Raw genomic sequence first — 21499 nt, forward strand, 5'->3', positions numbered from 1 at the left:
TTCTGTACCTTGCCCTTAACTAAATAGTGCACAATGGATCAAGACCTAAAGCAGTTTCCAGGAAGAAGCAAAACTATTTCAGATCCTTGAAGAGCGTGCAAAACTGAGATGGGCATTTTTTTAAATGAAGCACAGTGGCCAAACTAGAAGTGAAAACTGGAAGACCAAGCATAGTGTGAACCCAGAGAGAGATGGCAGAGAGGATGCTCTCTGCTCCAGTGCCCCAAATTTTAAGGCATTCAAGAGACTTCTTCAGATTACCTGAAGTCCTAAGATTTTCTAACAAGATGCAATGAAGAAAAACAGTGTATAGCACTTGGAGAAATGGCAAAACTAGCATGAAGAAAACTCCCCCTTGCTGCTGGTGATAGGCAAGTGTGTGTGTTCACTAGGAATAGCATGAGCCCTATATGCTAAGGTGCAAACAAAGGTTTGCTTAACAAATATTCTACTGCTCGTATGCCTACGGTGCACAACCTATTTGGAATCTGTGGAAGAAGCAACATGCTAATTTCAATAGGACTTTGCATGGAAAGTACACAATGCTCATGTGAATTAAGCATTCTTGACCAATGTTTGCCCTCAGTCTGTGTCCTAGTGGATCAGTGTCTCGTCTCCATGTCTTCTTCCCTCTGGCCTCCCCGCAAAAAGAAACCCTCTCAAAACAGTTGGCATTAACTTGTTGATTAAATGTTACTTGAGTGATGGAGAGGGAACTAACCTCCCTCTGAATCCCCAGAGGCTGAAACTTTAGGTCAAGGCTTAGAAACATTTGGAAGCCTACACTCCTTTTACCCATCCTGTGCTTCTTGTGGATAAAGAGGTCTCAGTGTTCTCAGGCTGGTAGCTTTTATGACCACAATAATTGCTTAGATGCTAGGAAGCTAAATGGACAGGGGAGGAGCCTTTATATTTAAAAGCACTAGCGTGTACTTGGAGTCCCTAGTATTCAGTGTAGCATGGGTCTCCTCCTGGGTGGAAGACCCTCTAATAGAATTTGTTTTTTAAATTTATGTTCTCTCACTTAGGCTTGCTAATCACCAGTATATTCTTACTTCCCAGACACTGTAGCACCTGTTTGTTTGCCTAACCCTGGAATGATGTTCCAACCTAATCAACAGTGCTGGGTATCTGGATGGGGAGCAGAACACCAAGGGGGTGAGACTTCTGGTTCTAAAATACTGGGACATGTCTAGTTTTGTTCTACATTTGTACTAAACTAAAAAATGCTCTTCATCCGCGGTATGGTGATAACTTTCATGGGGTAGGAGACAATTTGAAAGATCCCTGCCAACTTGCTGTCACTCGCTCTGTCTTGTTGTCGTCTTTCTGAGGAAAAATGTCTGGTATTGTCAAGAAACTTGTCTCTCCACACCAGTCTGCAAAGCAGCTCAACTAAGAATGGGGTTAGAAATATTAGTGCAGGAAGGGGGGGGGGGAGGGGAAGGAAACTAGGATCATCCTGGCAGTCTAGCAATCGAACAGTCTTCTGTATCTCTGCTAGCAGGGGCTCGAAACACTGTAGTGACCGTGTGCCCCACCCATGTGACAGAGTAGTGGGGTGCATTCTACAGCAGTTCCTTGTGTGTGTGGTAGGGGGGGAGGGAGGGGAGTGTGGATTTTTGTCTGGGAGTGGATGAGGGTGGTGTAGTGTAGTGTTTATATTCGCTAGAGGGAATATCCTCTGGCTCTTGATGCTCTCCTTGGGACAAGACAGGGTTGCAGTAAAGCTGCAGTGAGCGGGAAAAGCAGAGATTTCTCAGGCCATGGAGGAGGGTGGAGCCTGATTAGGGAAAGTGTCAAGTGCCTCCTGTAAGGTGCAGGGCACCCCAACTCCTAGTGAACTTGCAAAAAGTTGTGGGAGGGAGGTTCAACACCTTGTAGGTTCATTCTCTCCTATAGTTCTGCGGGTAACTGATCAACTTACAGCTGTGCTGGCAGTTTTTATGTTCTGGCATTTTAACATACTTGTTCAGGATAAAGTATTGTCATCTTCAAAAAGTGGTTTTTAATATGTGTTCTTTTTATAATCAAATGTCCCTGTTTATGCCAAGGCATTGCTGACTTGTTTTTGATCTTGTGAACCACTGAAAGCAACTTTGTAACTTCTACACATGACAATCTGAGACCTGTTCTAACTTCATTTTTGTGTGTGTGCATGTTTCAACTTTAGGTAAAAGTTCAGGTGTCTTGAATGCCGTAATGGTGCCTTTAATACAGCGTTCTAGATGTAATTCTGCCAGTTTCTATAATGGCTTAGTTTTGCCTACCATGATATGTGCTGGGTATCTGGAAGGAGGAAAGGATTCCTGCCAGGTAATAATCTGTGTTCATTTTAGCTCTTAAATATTAATTTTTGATTATGCTAATACTTGCTGGAGAGGGTATTTAAAATGCTAGTGACTATGACAGGTCTAGCTAAATAGACAAGTGACTGTCTTTGAAGCATTGCAGTCAGGCTTCTGGTTTTCATCATGCTGAGAGAACTGCTAGAAGTAGGGCTGCTATTTGGATTCTCCCATCCCAGTTCCTCAGTCTTTGATGAAGGTATCCACTTGTTGCTAAATTTGTCCCCTCATTTTCAAATGCAAATCTGTAACAATTTCATGAGAGCGCTGAAAATGCGTGACTTTTCACAAATTTAGCAACACTTTTCTCTTGCTTTTGAGAAGAGGGAAAACCAGTCACACTCAATCTTAATACACATCCAACAATATATGAATTCTTGCATTTTTGCTGGGTAAGCTGACTGTGTAGTACTGTAACTGAGGTAGCACTTGTTTTAAGATCATTTGCTTTTTAAACTGGGGTATGCCCTCCCGGGGTTGGGGATGGGGCACAACAAGGTTATCGGGGAGGCAAGGACCTGGCTGGTTAAGAATTGTCTTGTTTCTTCAAAACATCATTGATAAAATACGAATTTCTTCCAATAGCTGAGCCTCTGGCTCAGCTCCTGCTGCCAGGCTGAAATAACAAGGAGGAGGGAGGGGTGGAGTGAGAGGGCATGGCCTCTCCCTGTGCAGGAGGGGTGGGGTGGGGTGGGTCGGGTTGGGTCATTGCAGCTCACTGGCCTCTCCAAAAGCTGATGTGTACACACCCCCTTGGGAGGTGGGTCCTCTCTGCCTGCATAGGCTCTTGCACATGCGTGCTGGGAATCATGCCAAGGCCAGAGGATCCTGCGGCCTGTTAATGATTCCGGCAGGTTCCAGAGGCAGGGACACAAGGAGAGCGCACAGCATGGCTGGCTGTGTCCTGCTGAGGCTGCCCGCCTGAAATAAGTCCTGGACAGGGGAGGCTTGTGGGCTGGGGAGCAGTGGGGTGGGGTACTGGACCCTAGGTGTTCATGGAATACATGGAATATGAATAGGTGTTCATAGAAAGAGGAGAGCATGCCTGGACATGAATCTCCACAGGGCATTGCAGCAAAAAAAGTTTGGGAACATCTGTTTTAGATGCACTGTGGAAGCAATACTCAGTGGGGTTTTTTATTGTTCCCTCTGGGACTTGGCCACAATGTTTGAATCTGTATTTATCAGCTCTTTCCAATGGGCAAGGTCACTAATAGCATGCTTGTGGGCTCGTATTTTTGTCCAGGGTGACAGTGGAGGTCCGTTAGTAACTGAGAAAAACTCAGTGTGGTGGCTAGTTGGTGACACAAGCTGGGGAACTGGCTGTGCCAGTCGCAGAAAACCTGGAGTTTATGGAAATATGACAATGTTCACTGACTGGATTTATAGAAATATGCAGGTAAAATATATATTCATGCTCTTTCTTCAACATTTTATACAGGCTTATAGAGTTTAGACCTTAAGGCCAGAAGGGACCATTGTGATCATCTAGCCTGACCTCCTGCGCACTGCAGGCCATAGAACCTCACCCACCCAGCCCTGTAATAGACCCCTACCTAACCTATGGCTGAGTTACTGAAGTCCTCAAATCATGATTTAAAGACTTTGAGTTAGAGAGAACTCACCATTTAGTATTCCAAATTCCCATTATTCATATTATGAAAAATAACATCACATTTTTAATGACCTTGAGAGCCATTATCTGGCTCTCATCATATCAAGTGATTGAGAAAACTGAGACATATGATACTCACCACTTTTTTTTTTTTTTTTTTTTTAAACAGGCAAATAGATGATCATGGTATCTGCCATTCGTGCTGAATCATTTTCAAGAACAATCCTAAATGGAACTAAGGCTTTCTTGGCTACCTTATTATGTACTTTTAAAAAGAATTTCTAGGTCCTTACAATTTTTTTACTACTTGCAAATAACCTGAAGTTTTGCACACTCAGTTCTGTGCTGGCTGCAGTGACTGATCTATTTAATGAAGTAGAAGACTCACAACAAGCACCTTTCTCATTATGATGTCTGGTGGCACAAAGTTGCTGTCAACTGGTAACTGACCTGTTCCTTTAGTTTTGTAGCTTCCGAGTTTATAGGGTTTTCCGTAATCACATTTGTAACTGAAATAATCACTGTTTCAATTACAAGCAGGGTGGTTTGACACTTGCTTTACTGGCATAATTTAATTTAAATGTAAGTAGTGGTGTAAATATGAATCTCTGGAGTCCTAGCTGGTGACTTAAAGAGGAAAACACATGGCAAATGTCAGTCTTGGCATTATAGGTGAAGGGAAGCTGTTTTGTGCATTGGAGAGTAGAGGCAAGGAGAGATGTCTTGGCATATATTCAGGTAGTTAAAAATCCTCAGGATCTTTACAGGTGCAGTAACAGCCAGGCTGATCTCTTTGGATTTACCCCAACATAAATAGGATCAGCATTTAGCTTGGTAATTGAAAATGTGCCATTGTTCTTCACGGTTGCCCTTCCTGGGTCCCACATCTATCATGCAGGAGAAATACGGTAACTACTGATCTAAAGCTAGCCAGCACAGAACAGCTCTTCCGGCTTGTGGCAGGACACTGTGTACCAGTAGCATGCTCAGTTTTATGAGCGGGGAGCCGCTAACTGACTGTGAGAACCCTCCTCTTTGAAATGCAAAGAACAAAGCTTTGCTGTGCAGCTGCCTGCCATGTAGTCGTTCTCTGTGATCGAAGTGTAGGTATGGAAGGCTTGGAAAGTGTTGAAATCAGAGATGCAAGAAAAAACACAACCAACCCCATTTCCACTTAAACACATGACTACCTCAGTTTTAAAGGAATCTGGCTTTTAATTCCATAGAAAGTTCTCTGTACATGTCCATGTAGCTGTTTTAGCAGGAGACCAATCACTTAAGCTTTTTTTGAAAAACAAAACAAAAAACAAAGCCAATAACCTTTCACATAAGTCTGATGATTTTAATGTTCTAGGAGAGGAAAAATAAAATGCTCTAATTCTGGATGTGTATGAAAAGAGACTGGTATGGCTCTGACAAATTGACCAAAAGTAATGACTTAGTATGTCTCTCTTGCTTTATGTGCTCTCCAATTCTAAGGGAGTGAAATGATCACGTTTGCTGTTACTTAATGGTACCTTAATTCCCAAAGCTTGAGTTGGAGAAATTTCTACTTCAGTTTTGGAACCACAATCTGTTATATATCAGAGTGCCACTTAATTAATATTTTAAAAATGGTTGTAAAGGCTAGAATGTTCATGGGGGGGATAAAGGCCATAATGAGTCACTTTTTATAGGAATGACAAATCTCTTTTGGGGAATGATGTTTTTTGTTTTTAAAATAGCAAGAAATTTTGTCTTGTTTTGGTATACATTAAGAAAACAAATGCAGTTGTCTTGCACACAAGTGGTACAACTAATAAATCTTTTACAAATCATTTCTCCTTGCAGTAATTTATTATGGCATTTCTACCTCCTTCAATCTTTTTGTCTGACTGAAAGTCTATAAAGCAGAGGTGGGGAAACTACGGTCCGTGAGCCACATGAAGGTCCACGGGACTGTCCTGCCCGGCCCCTGCGCTCCTGGCCCAGGAGGCTGGCCCCCGGCCCATCCCCCGCTGTTTCCCCTCCACTGCAGCCATGCTGCTGCGTGGGCAGCACTCTGGGTGGCGGGGCTGCGCGCTTCTGCAGGGCAGTGCGGCAGCGTGTCTGGCTCTGGCCAGGCAGCGCAGCTGCCAGACATGCTGCTCTGAGTGGCATGGTAAGGGGGCTGGGGGGTTGGATATGGAGCAGGGGGTTCTGGGGGGCAGTTGGATGGGGTGGACGTTGTGGGGGCAACAAAGGGGGTTAGATAGGGGGTGGGGGTCCCAGGGGGTGGTTAGGGGTGGGGGGTTAGGGGACAAGGAGTGGGGGGGGGGGTTGGATGGGTCAGGGGTTCTGAGGGGGGCGGTCAGGGGGCAGGGGCCAGGTTGTTTGGGGAGGCACAGCCTTCCCTACCCAGCCCTCCATACAGTTTCACACCCTGCTGTGGCCCTCAGGCCAAAAAGTCTGCCCACCCCTGCTATAAAGCACCTTGAGAGCCTCAGAGATGAAGGATATCTTCTGATTTAAGCACAAGAAGGGGCACCAAAGGGAACTGTTTTTTTTTCTTCCCTCCAATCTTTCAGCAAGCTTCCTGGTAGTCCTTTAAACAAGTTACTTCGCTTGATTTTCAGAAGTGCTGAGTACCCCCACTGCCAAATAACTTCAGTGGGAAGGACAATTTTAGTGATACTGGATCAGTGGACTTACAAGTGGCAAGGAAGCTCATTTTAAAGGCAGTAAGGGCTGAGGGGAACTATGTATTTTGCTACTTTGATGGATAGAAGGTTGGATTTGAGTCAGTACTGGACCTATCTTTAGTTGTAACAGGCACATGCTGTGTTCCGATGATACTTGAAAGAAAAGTATTCACCAAATTCACTACTGAATGAAAGATAACTTGAAATTTAACCAGAGAAAACTTGTGTGTCCAAAAGTGTTACTTTCTTTTTTCTTTTTAAGATTACAAGCCCACATTACTGTTGACTGAATAGCAGCAGAGTAATGTACCTCTTTTTATAAACAGAAACTTCAGTTTCTGGAGCTGAGTAGGGCCAAGAAAGTTTCCACACCACACAGCTGTAGTGAACACTAAAGATAGGTCAGTCTATGCCCATTTGCCCCTCAGCTCTTCCATGGTGGCTAACAAACACAGGTCCACCTAAGCTATGTATACTTCTCTACCACCCCCTTGGGTAGGCCATTGAACCGTCTGATAGTGTCAAACTCAGTCGCTTTATTAAAACTCATATTGTACTTGTAGAGTTTCACAGAAGCATAATTACAGTACACACTCACAGAAACAACTCATTATTTATTGAGCCACATTAAGATTAGTTTATTTGCCAGTGATTGGGCCAGGACATCAGGTGTCAAACACATACACCGGATCCAGCATCTAACAACTTTATATCTTCATGCTACACTTGCAAAGTGACATTTACCTTTCTTTTTTTTAAATACTTCCAAAATGTTAAAAAGAACTAACTAGTTTCTATGGCTAAAATAAAGCATGTGGAAGAACACAACCAAAAAAGTGAGTAAGAAAGCACACATTTAAAATATACTTACACTTTTGGTTCAGTCTCTGACTGCAATATGGTTTAATTCATTTGCCTACTGAAGGTTGTATGGTCTGTACCAGAGAGCTCATGTCCTCACTTGTTAAAATGAACATATGCAGAATGTTTCGCAGTAGCAACGTAATTACGGGGAAGCATAAGAAATTCATAATGCTATACACTAAACTAACTAAAACAAGACTTTCAAAATAAAATGGTTCACAGATGAACATGTGACACACACATAACTGATGATGTTAAAGCAATTATGTGATTTAGCTAAATTTTGAATTAGTTCATTCGGTTTTTAAGGCCAATGTAGACAGATGCACAATTTCTAACGGGTTATACAAAGCTCTGCTATGGGTCTTTTCAGTACCAAGAACTGACATTTGAAACAGACCATTTAAAGCAGAGAGGCTACAGCACAGAAAATTTTATTAAGCAAAAGCGAGCTCGTGTCAGACGATCAATTCGTCCACTCAGAAACTGCCTCCGATCGGCAGTATCTTTCCGTTCCTGAAGAAAGAAGTTCATTTTTTCTTTTTCTTGTAAAAGTTGCAGTATTGAATTCTGTAATTTATCTCCAAAGTCCTGAAGGATGTAGAATTGGATGATCAGAGGAATCTGGCTGGAGAGACGTTTACCTGCACTCTGAAAACAGAAGATGATTGTAAAACATGACTATCAAAGAGAGGACATGGGAAGGGCTCTCTAGCGAAATTCAGTAAGAAGCTACAACATTCTGTGTCAAGTGATTGTTCCAGTGAGTATCTTCATGAATTAGTCTGGAAATGGTTCAGACAGCTGAGATGCAACTTTTCCTTTTTAATCCCATTTGAAAACATGAATGAGATGCGCTGCTAATTTCAACCACAAGTTTTCTCAGGAGCATAAACAAAAGACAGACCAGTCTACTTGTATAACCTAATTAATGCTGACATTTGCCAGCAGAGCGCCATCCTGTAAATAATCAGGACCACATTAAGTGAGGAGTTACTGTAAGTGTTAACATTGTTATGTTGCTGCTCAATTAGGGAACATGCTCGTTTAAAGCTGCGCAATGCTCCCTTATAATGTTTGGCAGCCGCCTGCTTTGTCCACTGCTTGCAGAAAGAGCAGCCCTGTGGAGCTAGCAGGTGGGGGCTTAGAACCAGGGTGGCCCGGCAGCCCCCCGATCAGCTCCCCTAAGTTCCCTGTGCGGCAGCCACCCAGCAGGCTGTCAATTGCTGGGCAGTTCAGCTGTCCCTCTCCCCACTGTCATGTGCTGCTCCTGCCCTCTGCCTGGGAGCCTCCTGCTTGCTCTGCGTGGATGCGGGGGAAGAGGGGTGCTGATGTCAGCGTGTCCCCCTCCCCCCACTCTTGCCCCCCATCTCCACAGAGCATGGTGGGACACGCAGGGCTAAGGATGGAGGGAGCTTGTTGGCAGCAGCTGCCTCAACTTGCTGATCTATTTAAAAAGGCAATGTACTTACAGTGGGGTCAGCATACTTAAAGGGGCAATGTGCGTGTCTCTGTCTCTCTCTGCCATGCTGTCTCCCCTCCCTCCATTCGTGCTGCCTTGTAGAGTGTGTGGCTACATTAACAACAACGTATTAACCCTTGAGGGCTCAGCTGAGTGCTAGATCATCATTAAGCAGTAAGGCATTCCCTGGGAAATATCCCACCCTCTGACTCCACCACCTCAACCAAGCTTCACAAACATCACTGCTGTGTAAGTATTCAATTGTTTGCTCAAAACTTAGTGTGTGCGTGCGCGCACACAGACAGACACACACAAAATTTCCCTGGAACCTAAACTCCCCTTATTTACATTCGTTTTTATGAGGAAATTGGATTCACTTAACATCGTTTCACTTAAAGTAGCATTTTCCAGGAGCATAACTACAGCATTAAGGAAGGAGTTACTGTACTGTTGTAAAGAAAACTCCTTCCACAGAAGCCATAGCGTGTGGCTGACCTGCTTTCACAAACTGCTGAGGGTAGTAATGGAGTGGCCCATAAGTAATTATGTAGGACAAAACCTAAGGTACTATCACAAACTTCAAATCGTAGGATTCTAGCTTGAATCCCTTTAACATAATCAACCCGTCTGGCACAAGCAGTCTAATGGGCACAGCCCAAAGTCAACTCCCAGTATCTAGAACTTATTTGTACTAGTCCGGTGAAGTACAGGGCTGCCTTAGTACTATGCCCGAGCCTTAAAGGATGTCAACCTGGGGCTTTGATCACTTATTTAGAACCATGAAAGCTAACTGCTTTTAACTGAGCTAGTTCCCTCTTAATCTAACAAATCAGAGTACAACAGAGGCAGCAATTTATAATTCAGACAAGCTATTCAAGATGACTGACTGGCAGAGGAAACTTAAATGAAGGACACTTGTGAGAAATCTCAGTCTGTTGCCCAACATTTCTCCTTTCAAATCATCAAGCTAAGGGTAAAATTTTCCAAGAGTATTTAGGTGTTTAAATGCCATTATCAGAAGTGACAAACCGGAAAATTGATGGTATTTAACTGTATAGGGTCTCTTGAAAATGTTGCTGATTTAGGGTTGCCAACTTTTTACTTGCACAAAACTGAACATCTTTGCCCCGCCCCTCCTCTAAGGCCCCACCCCTGCTCACTCCATCCCCCTCCCTCTGTCTCTCTCTCATATCACACTCACTCACTTGTTCATTTTCACCGGGCTGACCCAGGGGGTTGGGATGCGGGAGGGGGGTGAGGGCTCCAACTAGGGGTGCGGGCTCTGGTGGGGCTGGGAATGAGGGGTTTGGGGTGCCGGAGGGTGCTCTGGGCTGCGATTGAGGGGTTCAGAGGGTGGGAGGGGGATCAGAGCTCTGGCATGGGAGGGGGTGTAGGCTCTGGGCAGCTCCCGAAAGCAGCAGCACATCCTCCCACTGGCTCCTACGCAGAAGTGCGGCCAGGCATTCTGCACTCTCCCCCTCCGCAGGCACTGCCCCTGCAGCTCCCACTGGCCGCAGTTCCTGGCCAATGGGAACTGCAGAGCTGGCATTTGGGGCTGAGGCAGCATGCGGAGCCCCCTGGCTGTCTCTAAGCCCAGGCGCCAGAGGAGGAACATGCTGCTGCCTTCCGAGAGGTATGAGGAGCCTGCCTTAGCCCAACTGTGCCACCGACTGGACTTTTAATGGCCCGGTCAGCAGTGCTGACCAGGGCTTCCAGGGTTCCTTTTCGACCAGGCATTCCAGTTGAAAACTGGACACCTGCCAACCGTATGCTGAGTGTCTAACGACTCTTTGCTGCAGATTCACTGTTCTAGTGTTATTTAACCTATTGCCAAGTGAAGCACTTTAGGATACTGTAAATATGTGAGAGATGATGTAAAAGCAAGTTCTCTTTTGCCTTTTCACCCTACCTCATAACATCTACTGCTAACATAACCACTTCTAATAACAGGAGCTACATGTAGTTTCCATTTTGTTCTCGGGGAGAGAACAGAGGTCTGGTTGTTCAATAACTGCCTCTAGTATTATGAATGCACTGATTTGTATCTACACATGCATCCATTTTTGTGCCATTGCACTTGAATTTTGCCAGTGGTGCATCGCTGCAAACCAGGCTATGGCTCACCTAAAAATCAGGACCTTAATTTCTGAGTTGATGTAGGGCTAAATTCAGAGGTGACATAAATTTTGTCATTAAGTTGAAAGTTGGTGTAATTTGAAAACTGCTTTTCCTGCCATAAGTCTACCTTAATCAAAAGGCAGATGCAGGATGAAGCAGGCCTCTGCTACGCACTCAGCCTGTGACTACACCTACATAATGATTCTGTACATTGATACTGTACATCCCTCTCACATCACTTCTGAATTTGCCCACAGACATTTTGCATCGGCTGTTCAAAATTCCAGTTAATGCAAAAAGATGTTATCCATGGACATAGGGGGTGTGTGTGTGTGTGTGGGGGTGTTATTTGCCTTTAAATGGTACCAGTGTTTTCTTAAACTGAAAACAAAGAGATACATTTTTCCTATTGTCTGCAAAGGGAACAGTATTAGTACATGCTGAAGGATTTGGAATGGAATAAAAACTGCTGTGGTAGGAATCCATAAACTCACACTGAAGTATGCCGCCAGGTGATAAGCCATTTCCTTAATGGCAGAGTGGTTCTGGGTTGGAACAGTTCCCAAATTTAAAACTGAGGAGGCTGGTTTCAGACTGTTGGCTGCTTCCTTTGGTGTTTCTTCCCTGATAACTTTTAAGTCTTGGCTGTAAACATTGTCCTGGCAGTATACAAGCTGCTCCATTTTAAACTGGACTCGGATCATTGTTTCGGCTTCCTGTGCTTGTTTGTCTCTAATGTCTTCAATTTTGTCCTGTAAAGGGATTGGGAGGGGGAAAGAAAACTATCAAAAACCACTAAACAACAGGTGGTACAGGTGAGTACAGGACCAACCCTATGTGACATGTAACATGGTGTCACAGGGTTCTCAAGAGCACAGGGTAAGTGCTAGATTCTGGTTCTGTGTCAACGGGCAGGAGAGGCCACATTGTTCTGTGTCCCCATTACACTTGTGGACAGGGACAGCCAAAAGCCTGCTGCTTGAGTTCCCTAAGTATGAACAAAGGAGGAGTGTTTGTGCTGCCAACTATGTGAGAAACCCCCCCAGGGATGGGTTTGTAGGGCAGGGGAAATATTGAAGGGATCATTCGATATGTTCTGATACAGCATGTAGTGATTGCTGATGCTGTATTCAGCCTCAACATATTCATTAAGGTGATATGTCTGCAGTAATCTCCACAAGTTGCTTTAAGGTGCAACTATCAAACAAGTGACTGATCAAGAGTGAAGGAGTAACATGTAGTTCTATATACAATATATTATGCCATTCAGTACTGCTGGTCTTATATCAGGTTACATAAAGTCATAGCAGTGTCAGACTGGAAAGGACCTCAAGAAGTCATCTAGTCCAGTCCCCTGCACTCAAGGCAGGACTACATAATAAATAGACTATTTCTGACAGGTGTTTGTGTAATCTGTTCCAAAAACCTCAGATGACAGAGATTCCGTAGCTTCCCTCAATAATTTGTTCCAGAGCTTAATTACCCTGACGTTTAGGAAGTTTTTCCTAATGTCCAACCTAAACCTCCCTTGCTGCAATTTAAGCCCATTGCTTCTTGTCCTATCCTCGGAGAAAAGGAGAACAATTTTTCATCTTTGCCCTTGTAACAACCTTTTATGTACTTGAAAACTTATGATGTCCCCCTCAGTCTTCTCTTCTCCAAACTAAACAAACCCAATTTTAATCAATCTTTCCTCATAGGTCACGATTTCCAGATCTTTAATAATTTTTTTTTTTGTTCTCTGAGCAGCATGTGGTGTCTCACCTTAGCAGCTCTGTTAAGATTGTGAAAATCCTTAAAATGATCTTTGGCAACTTCTGTAAAAGATTCTCGGACAAGTTCTGAGGGGAGAAAAGAGACATAAAATAAAGGTAGCAGTATAAACGTGATTACTGAACTACTGGTAGTACAAGATTTGTGAAAACTGGTCATTCACCATATCTATCCAAATGACACTACCATGGAGCTATGCTTCATCAATGCAATTTTTAATCCCTCCTTGTCATACCTATGATGATCTTTCATTTTACTATCGTGGTCGATTTCTAACTTTTTCAGAAATACTGTCCATTTAGGAATTTGTACTTTCAAAGTCTGAAGGCCAGGCATAGAGGATTGAGGTCTAGAGATCTGTCTCAGGGCTTGAAACTGGTTTGATTCAGATTCATTTTCCCCTGCCTGAAGCAGCCAAGATATGGCTCTTGCCATGTCAACCAAAATATAGACAAACCAATATTTCCGAAACTTAGGGTAAGCTTAGTAAATGAAACTCACCATTTACTTTCTTCAGTATCTCAATAGCTGGTTCTTCTAGTACCATGATTTGCTGTCTTACAATAGTCTCAAATGCCTTGTAACTGACAAACCCTGGGAGCTCTCTTCCACGATACTGTTTTTCAAATCTCCACACTTCATGTTGTATAGTTTTCCTAACTATAACATTAAAACAACAGCAATATTTAAATACACTAAATCCAATGAATTTATTAAAAAAAAATGGATTTAAAAGAAGTTTAGTTCTTTTTTCTGAAGACACTTGACTGGAAGAACTAATACACAGCTGGTCATTTAAGCAAGCTGATTTCCGTAGAACTGAGCCAAAATATGCTGTTACGACTTTTAAGAATGAACCATTTCAGTCATTGAGATGACCATATAAACTAATGGAAACAGGAGTTGCTGTACTGGATCAGACTACTGGCCCATGTTCCTATCAGTCTGATATCTTTTCAGCAGCTGAAAAATTGCCACAAATAAGGAAGTCTATTCTAGACCTTCGAGTAAACTCAGACCATCACTAAAACATTGTCAACACTGGAGAAATTTACCTTCCTAAATAATATTTGTTCCCCTTTTTGATACGTGTACCTCGCATCCACAAGTACAAGTGCTTTAAAAGGTGTCCAATATTGATTGATCATGAGTGGATTTAGAAATTGTAGCATAATCATAGAATCACAGAATATCAGTATTCAGGAAGTCACCTAGTCCAACCCCCTGCTCAAAGCAGGACCAATCCCCAACTAAATCATCCCAGCCAGGGCTTTGTCAAGCCTGACCTTAAAAACTTCAAAGGAAGGAGATTCCACCACCTCCCTAGGTAACCCATTTCAGTGCTTCACCACCCTCCTAGTGAAAAAGTTTATCCTAATATCCAACCTAAACCTCCCCCACTGCAACTTGAGACCATTACTCCTCGTTCTGTCATCAGCTACCACTGAGAACAGTCTAGAGCCATCCTCTTTGGAACCCCCTTTCAGGTAGTTGAAAGCAGCTATCAAATCCCCCCTCATTCTTCTCTTCCGCAGACTAAACAATACCAGTTCCCTCAGCCTCTCCTCATAAGTCATGTGTTCCAGTCCCCTAATCATTTTTGTTGCCCTCCGCTAGACGTTTTCCAATTTTTCAACATCCTTCTTGTAGTGTGGGGCCCAAAACTAAACACGGTACTCCAGATGAGGCCTCATCAATGTCAAATAGAGGGGAACGATCTTGTCCCTCGATCTGCTGGCAATGCCCCTACTTATACATCCCAAAATGCCATTGGCCTTCTTGGCAACAAGGGCACACTGTTGACTCATATCCAGCTTCTCGTCCACTGTAACCCCTAGGTCCTTTTCTGCAGAATTGCTGCCGAGCCATTCGGTCTGTAGTCTGTAGCAGTGCATGGATTCTTCCGTCCTAAGTGCAGGACTCTGCACTTGTCCTTGCTGAACCTCATCAGATTTCTTTTGGCCCAATCCTCTAATTTGTCTAGGGCCCTCTGTATCCTATTCCTGCCCTCCAGCGTATCTACCTCTCCTCCCAGTTTAGTGTCACCTGCAAACTTGCTGAGAGTGCAATCCACACCATCCTTCAGATCATTTATGAAGATATTGAACAAAACCGACCCGAGGACCGACCCTTGGGGCACTCCACTTGATACTGGCTGCCAACTAGACATAGAGCCATTGATCACTACCCGTTGAGCCTGACAATCTAGCCAGCTTCCTATCCACCATAATCATGCATGACTGGAGGCAGGAGGTGCACAGGTAACGCCTCATTCAATTCTTAAGGACCATTCCTCCTACCAGTTCCAAGAGATTCCAGAAACTTATGGGCTTATCATTAAACACTGCAAAAAAATTGCGGGATAGTTTGTATCAAATAGACTGGAATTTAAGAGGCAAAACTTTAGAAGGAAGGTACGTAGGGGTTTGTAAAATTAATCAGTCAACGAGAAAAACATCTTCCAATGTACTTTACAATAGGAAGCCCAAAAACCTGAATAATTTAGTAAAAGTATTGTCTGTTCCATTTATCTGCTATTTTTAATATGTATTCCAGCTCTCTGATGATTTGCAACTAGAACTGTTAGATGAACTTTCCTTGCAATGACTTCAGCTATATAAACAATAATACCTGCCTCATACACGGTTCTTTTCATGGGTAGATCTCAAATTACTTTCTAAAGGAAGGCAGAAGTATCATTATTTCCATTTTACTTGCAATGCAAGTGCACCTCCTATTGACACACACAAGCGCATCAACTGATTCTCAAAGGGAATAAGTAACATCATAAAGAAACTGGTTTTTAGTTGTTTTCTCCTCTTCTATTTTTCCTGTGTTTTTGTTCACCTGCTATCTCCTCTTTCCACCTGTTTTCCTACTTTTTTCACTCACCTAATACCTTTAGATTAACTGGCTCTGGGTATGCGGTGGGACAGGACAGATTAGACGATAGAATACACCTGTGTCTACATGTAGTTGCCCCTCAGTGACATGTACCCCTGCACACATTTTGGAACTATTCCTTTAGAATTACATTTAGCGATGTTTATGTAGACATGCACGGACAGCTAAAAACGTGTAGCAATAGGGGCCGCTCGACAGAAATGTGTGCTACGTGTTGACCAAGACGAAGAATTAATAGGTATTCGGAGAGTTTTAGAAATGTTTTGAGCTGATCTTAAACTTCAATTTCTGTGAGACATTCTTCTCCTTTTAGATCTGGATTCAGTAACCAATTAGCAGACTGGGTTATCTGGGAAACATGGGTGTTCTTTAGGTGGTTATTTTATTACTCATAAATTGCTGCGTCTAGACTTTAAAAAAAATCTTTTAAACACGTTATTCAGAGAATCAAGGGCATATTGTCAGCTGGTGAAATTGTCCTATCACCATTGACTTCAATGGAAATGGACGGAATCCATTGATTTCAATGGAGCTATGTGAGTTCACACCAGCCAGGGATCTTGGTAGATAAATTCTCATCACTTCAAGTTTTAAAATTTCATTAACATGATCTATTAGCTGTATTACAACGTTAGTCAAAATAAGTATTTCATAGCAGTTTCACAGGCAAGCCCCTGTACTTACCAGTCAATGCACTGTCATCAAGTATCTTCCCCCATTTTTGAAACTCTGTGCGGATTTTTGTAAACAGTCTAATTTCATTTTCAAACAACTTTTCTTCTCCTGTCACTGAACTCATGATGTCTTGATTAAACAGTTTGATTTTCTGTAATGAGATTGAAAAAAAACACCCTGAGTTCTGTAAAGGCAGCATAGCTAAGCAACAGTGAATTTGATTCTATTTTCCTTGTGGATCTAGGCAATCTTTTATTAAATTCCAATCAGTTAGATTTATGCAAAGCCAATGAAGGTACAGGTACAATGTACACAGGTATCAATGCTGAGGGCCTACTTTTGTCTGCAGAACCTATATTACTGGGGGAACATTCAAAAAGAAAAGCATCTATCTTGACTTGCAGATCCCAGGTTGAGATTACAGGCCTGGCAGTTAGAAAAACGACAACCATATATTTGTAAACTGAGGACGTGTGTTATGGAAATCACTGAGACGTAACCATGGAACGCTATAATGTCATATTGACCAAGTTCTGTCCAGCGTTGAACTGCTCTACAAGTCCGTGGGATTTGTGCTGCTAACTCACTTTGGTGCTTTTGAAAATCCCAACCTAAATCTTAATTCACCTCCTTTGTCCCTTTCTCTTTACCCTAAAAGCTGATCTAATATCAGCCAAGATTTTCAGAAATGGGTGCCTATATCTAGGCTCCTAAATCCAGATTCAGGCACATGGTGCGGCCAGGTCACCTCCTTGCACAGCAGCTGCTGGAGCCTGAGCTGCACCCCACAGGGAAAGGCAGCAGCAACTGCTGGGAGCTGCAGAGGGCGTAGCACTGCTTTCTGGGGTGGAGTAGGGAGGAGAGACTGAGTGGAGGAACCTTGATCGGGGGGGGGGGGGAGGCATGATTTGAGCTGTTCCGGGGGTGGCCAAAACTTTAAATTGCCCCCCAACCCATCAGCATTTATGGGTCGTCTCTGCTGTCTCCCTGCAACCATATGGTAACACGTAATCCCAGAAGGAGAACTTTGGCAGGGCCCAAGATCAGCTGGACCTGCTAAGTAGTATGGTTGACAGCCAGGGAGGTGTAACCTGGAGACCCAGTCAGAGAGTGATTGGATCACAGCATCCCACCCCAAAAGAGAAGTGGAGGCACAGGCCTCTGTCTTGACAGGGGTTCACTTGTGGGACTGGAAGAGGGTCTCTGTGGGAGGAGCCTACCCAGGGACTGTGGGAACAGCCATTCACCACAGTAGGTCTCAAACTTTAATGCCAGAAAGGATAGTTGTGATCATCTAGTCTGACTTCCTGGACATCGCAGGCCACCAAATCTCACCAACCTACACCAGTAATAGATCCATAACCTCTGGGTGGGGTTCATAGTAAAGAGATAGAAGAAACAGGTGGAAGAGCTTCATCAAACTGGACACCATGAGCCAAGAGCATCCATGGTTTAAATCCAGGGATGCACTTAGGCTTATGTGTATTGTAAGCAATGAAAGCCCTACAAAGTGTTGATGGCAGAAATGAATTTGTTCCCTTTGAAATTCTTGAGCTTATCAAAATCAGGAAAGTTTAGGACTTGTTCAGCTCTCTTTGCCGTGCCACACAACCAAATACATATTTATACTTACATCTATTAGGAAAAATAACTTCTCGCCTTCTGCTTTTGGTGTGCCTTTGCCATATTTGCGTAACTCTTCAGTTGCTTTTTGGAGTTGAATGTTTATTTGCTCTTCTAAAACAGGCAAAGATTTCTAGGGGAGAAAAAACAACTATACTTGTACAGTTTGGACAATTCCATTCTTTGAAAGAAACAGAACATTTCAGAGTGTGACATGGAGCTTTATGAATCTTGCACGGCCCTTAAACGTCCAGGTATGCTCTGAAGTCTAAACCAACACTGCCTGTACTGAGAAAAGAATGGGGAAGGTTTAAAGAGTGGTGTTCTTCGGTGCTTCTCTTACATAAAAAAAAGCAGTGTTGCTCTGCTGGTCTAGTACAGCATCCTAGTTAGAGAACCAGTGCATCTTAGCAACCTTTTCATTCTTACTAAACAGTTGTTTACAAAAGCACACATAGTATCTGAAATATTTCATATTCACTCTGTATAAATTATTCAGGCTTCCAAAAGTTGTCAGTGATGATAACAGTTCGCTCTAGTTAGCACTATTCATCCATAGATCTCAAAGCGCTTTACAAAAGAAAGCAAGTATCAGAATCCCTACTTTAAAGACAGGAACACTGAGTCATGGAGAGATTACGTGATTTGCCCATGGTTAAACAGTAGGTCAGCTGCAAAGCTGAGAATCGAATACTGGCCAACTGACTATCGCTGGGTAAAATTTTTGAAAGAATAGTTTATTCACTGAAAAAAGCAGTTTCTGTCGACCCAAAACTATCTGAATATGATCCGATAGTTTCAGGTGGGGAAGAGCTGGACTCTTCTACTTTACTGACAAATTCCAAACATTTTTGGAACCAAGATGAATATTTCCCCCGATTATACCCCCGGTTTGGCAGCTGAACTGAAAAATCAATTAATCTCCCAGCTCTATACCTGACTACCAAGCCAAGGCTCAGTATAGTGGACCATGTACTTCCAGATTGCCATCAGGCAGGGTAATTAAAGCTATTCATAGAAATAATTTTTACAGGCCCAGTCCTCCAAAACTGCAGGATTGGGTCCTTTTTTTTTTTTTTAATGGTTACTGATGTAAAGTGTTTCTTTGTTAGCTTACATTAATGTGTTCCACAAGCTCACTTGTAAGTTTCTCTGCCAAAATGGGGATAGTGGCCTTGTTTTCATCCAGAAGAACTCTGAAACAGAATAAGGAATATGAATATTCCTCGCATTTGCTGAATGTGACTCGCATTTGCTGAACAAGAGAGCAGTGTCTTCCCAAGTTCTGCAACACAAAGCAGGTAAATACAGTTTCTTCTGATCAAGCAGGGGAATGCTAGTGAAGGTGCAGCCATAGCCTCACTTCATCCTGCCAAATCTGCAAGATTAGATTTGAAATGATGAGCTGTTTGCTGAACAGACTGAGAACAGAAAAAGGTTCGGAACCATAACTTCAGAAAAAGATCATGAGATAAGAATATCCACATTTATTGCTGTATTATAAGAACGTATGTACTGCTATATATGGTAGGGATACTGATTCAGAATCACTTTTGGGTTCAAAAATTCTCTTTATGACTGAAATGCTGAAAAGCAATCATCTGTGGAGGAGAGCGTTCTCCTGACACAGACCATATCTTTCCTGGGGGTGAGTTTCCCCCCATACTTCCCAGTGGACAGAACGATATGCATGAATGCCTGAGCCAGCAAAGCACTTTAAAGCACGTGCTTAACTTGACTCCTATGGGACTACTTCAGAGTTTAATGGTCACCATGTTTTTAAATGGTTTTCTGGATCAGGGCTTAAATCAAACCTGAATCTGAAAAGAAGCTGAGTTTAAGAGAAGTTAGTTGACATGTAAACTCTTTCTTGCATTTTGGAAAACACTACCACACAGACAATGCAAAACAAACAAACAGAACAAACAAAACCCCCACCCCAAGCACCCCAAGCTACGTTTGAGGATAATTCTCATTGTGGGCCTAACCCAAATCCGATGGGAGTGAGCAGGAATCTTTCCATTGACCTCAATGGACTTTGGATCAGGCCCTTTAACTGTTTGAAAACTACCTAAAATGTTCATGCTGCTCAAAGAATTCTCTCTCCTTCTGGATTGCAGATGCCAGGGTGAGCTTGTCATGAATGTCTTGCTGCCCACGACATTTAACAATCATATAACCCTTCCTTAGGTGGATGACAAGGTTTCGTACAATATCAACAACTGACGACTCAGTTCCCCTGTCCACCAAATCTGGTTTTGTCAGGATCCCTGTGAAGTAATATGATGAGAAGATTAGACAAGCACAGAAATTAATGATGGGAAAGATCTATTGCGGGTATCTAGTCACCCAATGCAGCACTGTTCCCGACAGCATATACTAAAGCGACTTCTACAGTGGTGCTGTAAGTTTCCCCGCCCCCCGCATCTCCTCCCACTTTTTCCAGGAACACCAAATTAATAGCAGAGCTTTTACAATATTAACTTTTAATGTTTTCAGTTTTCAAGATATTTATAGGCATAGTATCAATGGCAGTAGGGCCCCAAATTGAGCTATCCCTTTAGGTATCCGTTCCCTTTTATCGGTGTGCAAAATTCATGTTATTCCACAGAGCTTGTTTTTTCCTCATAGCAGGTAACTCTTGGCAGGGTTGGGGCAGGGTGGGAAGAATATTAGAACTCTATGACCTACCTTCCCCCCATTTGTATTTTTAAAAGTACGTCTCACCTAGAGTTCTCTCTCCATCAGGGTCTACCTCTTGAGCCATTTTCAGTGCCTCTGTTGTTGCGATATCCACATTACTTGGCACCACTACCAAATTTATAGTCTCTTGCTTAGCAATAAATTTTTTAATTAGCTTTTTGATCTGTAATAAAATATGGTAAGAAAGAAATGCAGCAAAGTTTGATGTGACAAATGGCTTTGGATGCCAGGCTGCTCATCATCTGACTAGGTGGAATGTCATACACACGATGGATACAATCATACAATAGAAGCTCAGGTGCAAATGTCAGTGGCTGAATTCAGCCTGATTATCTAAAGGTAATCCAAATGTGGTACATGCCACAGAACAGACTGGTTTTATATCAGCCTTGGGAAATGGTCATAAAATTTTACTAGGCCCGGAACACAATCTATTCAATGATGAATATTCTTATGATATTTTACTTGCATTAGAGACAACCAAATGCTATCGTCTATTCACAGCTAAGAAAAAAAATCTAGTTGGATTATATTTATACGTCAAGTTCAGGTAAAATGTAGAGCTAAATACATCTATCTCAAAAGTGTACTTCTCAAAAGAAAGCAAAATGTCTTTGCCTTTCAATGAGAAATTCATGAAAAGAAAAAAAAGGACATAAATTGTTACGCAAAAGTCAACATGGTTTCTGTAAAGGGAGATCATGTCTTATTAATCTATTAGAGTTCTTTGAGGGAGTTAACAAACATGTGGACA

The 21499-nt window shown here is 42.8% G+C and overlaps 2 protein-coding genes across 9 annotated transcripts in view; one reads left to right on the forward strand and one right to left on the reverse strand.

Annotated features, from left to right (window-relative positions):
* The window catches only part of TMPRSS2 (transmembrane serine protease 2), a 48297-nt gene extending 42517 nt beyond the window's left edge, over window positions 1-5780 (forward strand). For all 6 annotated transcript variants that reach the window (XM_075132637.1, XM_075132638.1, XM_048866017.2 and 3 more), the window contains 4 exons: window positions 1063-1158; window positions 2174-2316; window positions 3595-3747; window positions 4133-5780. In XM_075132637.1, coding sequence (XP_074988738.1) covers window positions 1063-1158; window positions 2174-2316; window positions 3595-3747; window positions 4133-4144 — 404 coding nt within the window. In that variant the 3' untranslated portion in view covers window positions 4145-5780. The remainder of the gene's footprint in view (window positions 1-1062; window positions 1159-2173; window positions 2317-3594; window positions 3748-4132) is intronic.
* A 1453-nt stretch (window positions 5781-7233) lies between these two features.
* Window positions 7234-21499, reverse strand: part of MX1 (MX dynamin like GTPase 1) — a 32422-nt gene continuing 18156 nt past the window's right edge. For all 3 annotated transcript variants that reach the window (XM_075132646.1, XM_048865993.2, XM_075132648.1), the window contains exons 6-14: window positions 20770-20908; window positions 20114-20312; window positions 19160-19238; window positions 18053-18175; window positions 16429-16570; window positions 13342-13500; window positions 12832-12908; window positions 11562-11819; window positions 7234-8138 (exon numbers count right to left, since the gene is read on the reverse strand). In XM_075132646.1, the coding sequence (XP_074988747.1) occupies window positions 7905-8138; window positions 11562-11819; window positions 12832-12908; window positions 13342-13500; window positions 16429-16570; window positions 18053-18175; window positions 19160-19238; window positions 20114-20312; window positions 20770-20908 (1410 nt within the window). In that variant the 3' untranslated portion in view covers window positions 7234-7904. The remainder of the gene's footprint in view (window positions 8139-11561; window positions 11820-12831; window positions 12909-13341; window positions 13501-16428; window positions 16571-18052; window positions 18176-19159; window positions 19239-20113; window positions 20313-20769; window positions 20909-21499) is intronic.

The sequence above is a fragment of the Caretta caretta genome, chromosome 1 (genome assembly GCF_965140235.1).
Source record: "Caretta caretta isolate rCarCar2 chromosome 1, rCarCar1.hap1, whole genome shotgun sequence".
NCBI classification, from domain to species: Eukaryota; Metazoa; Chordata; order Testudines; family Cheloniidae; genus Caretta; species Caretta caretta.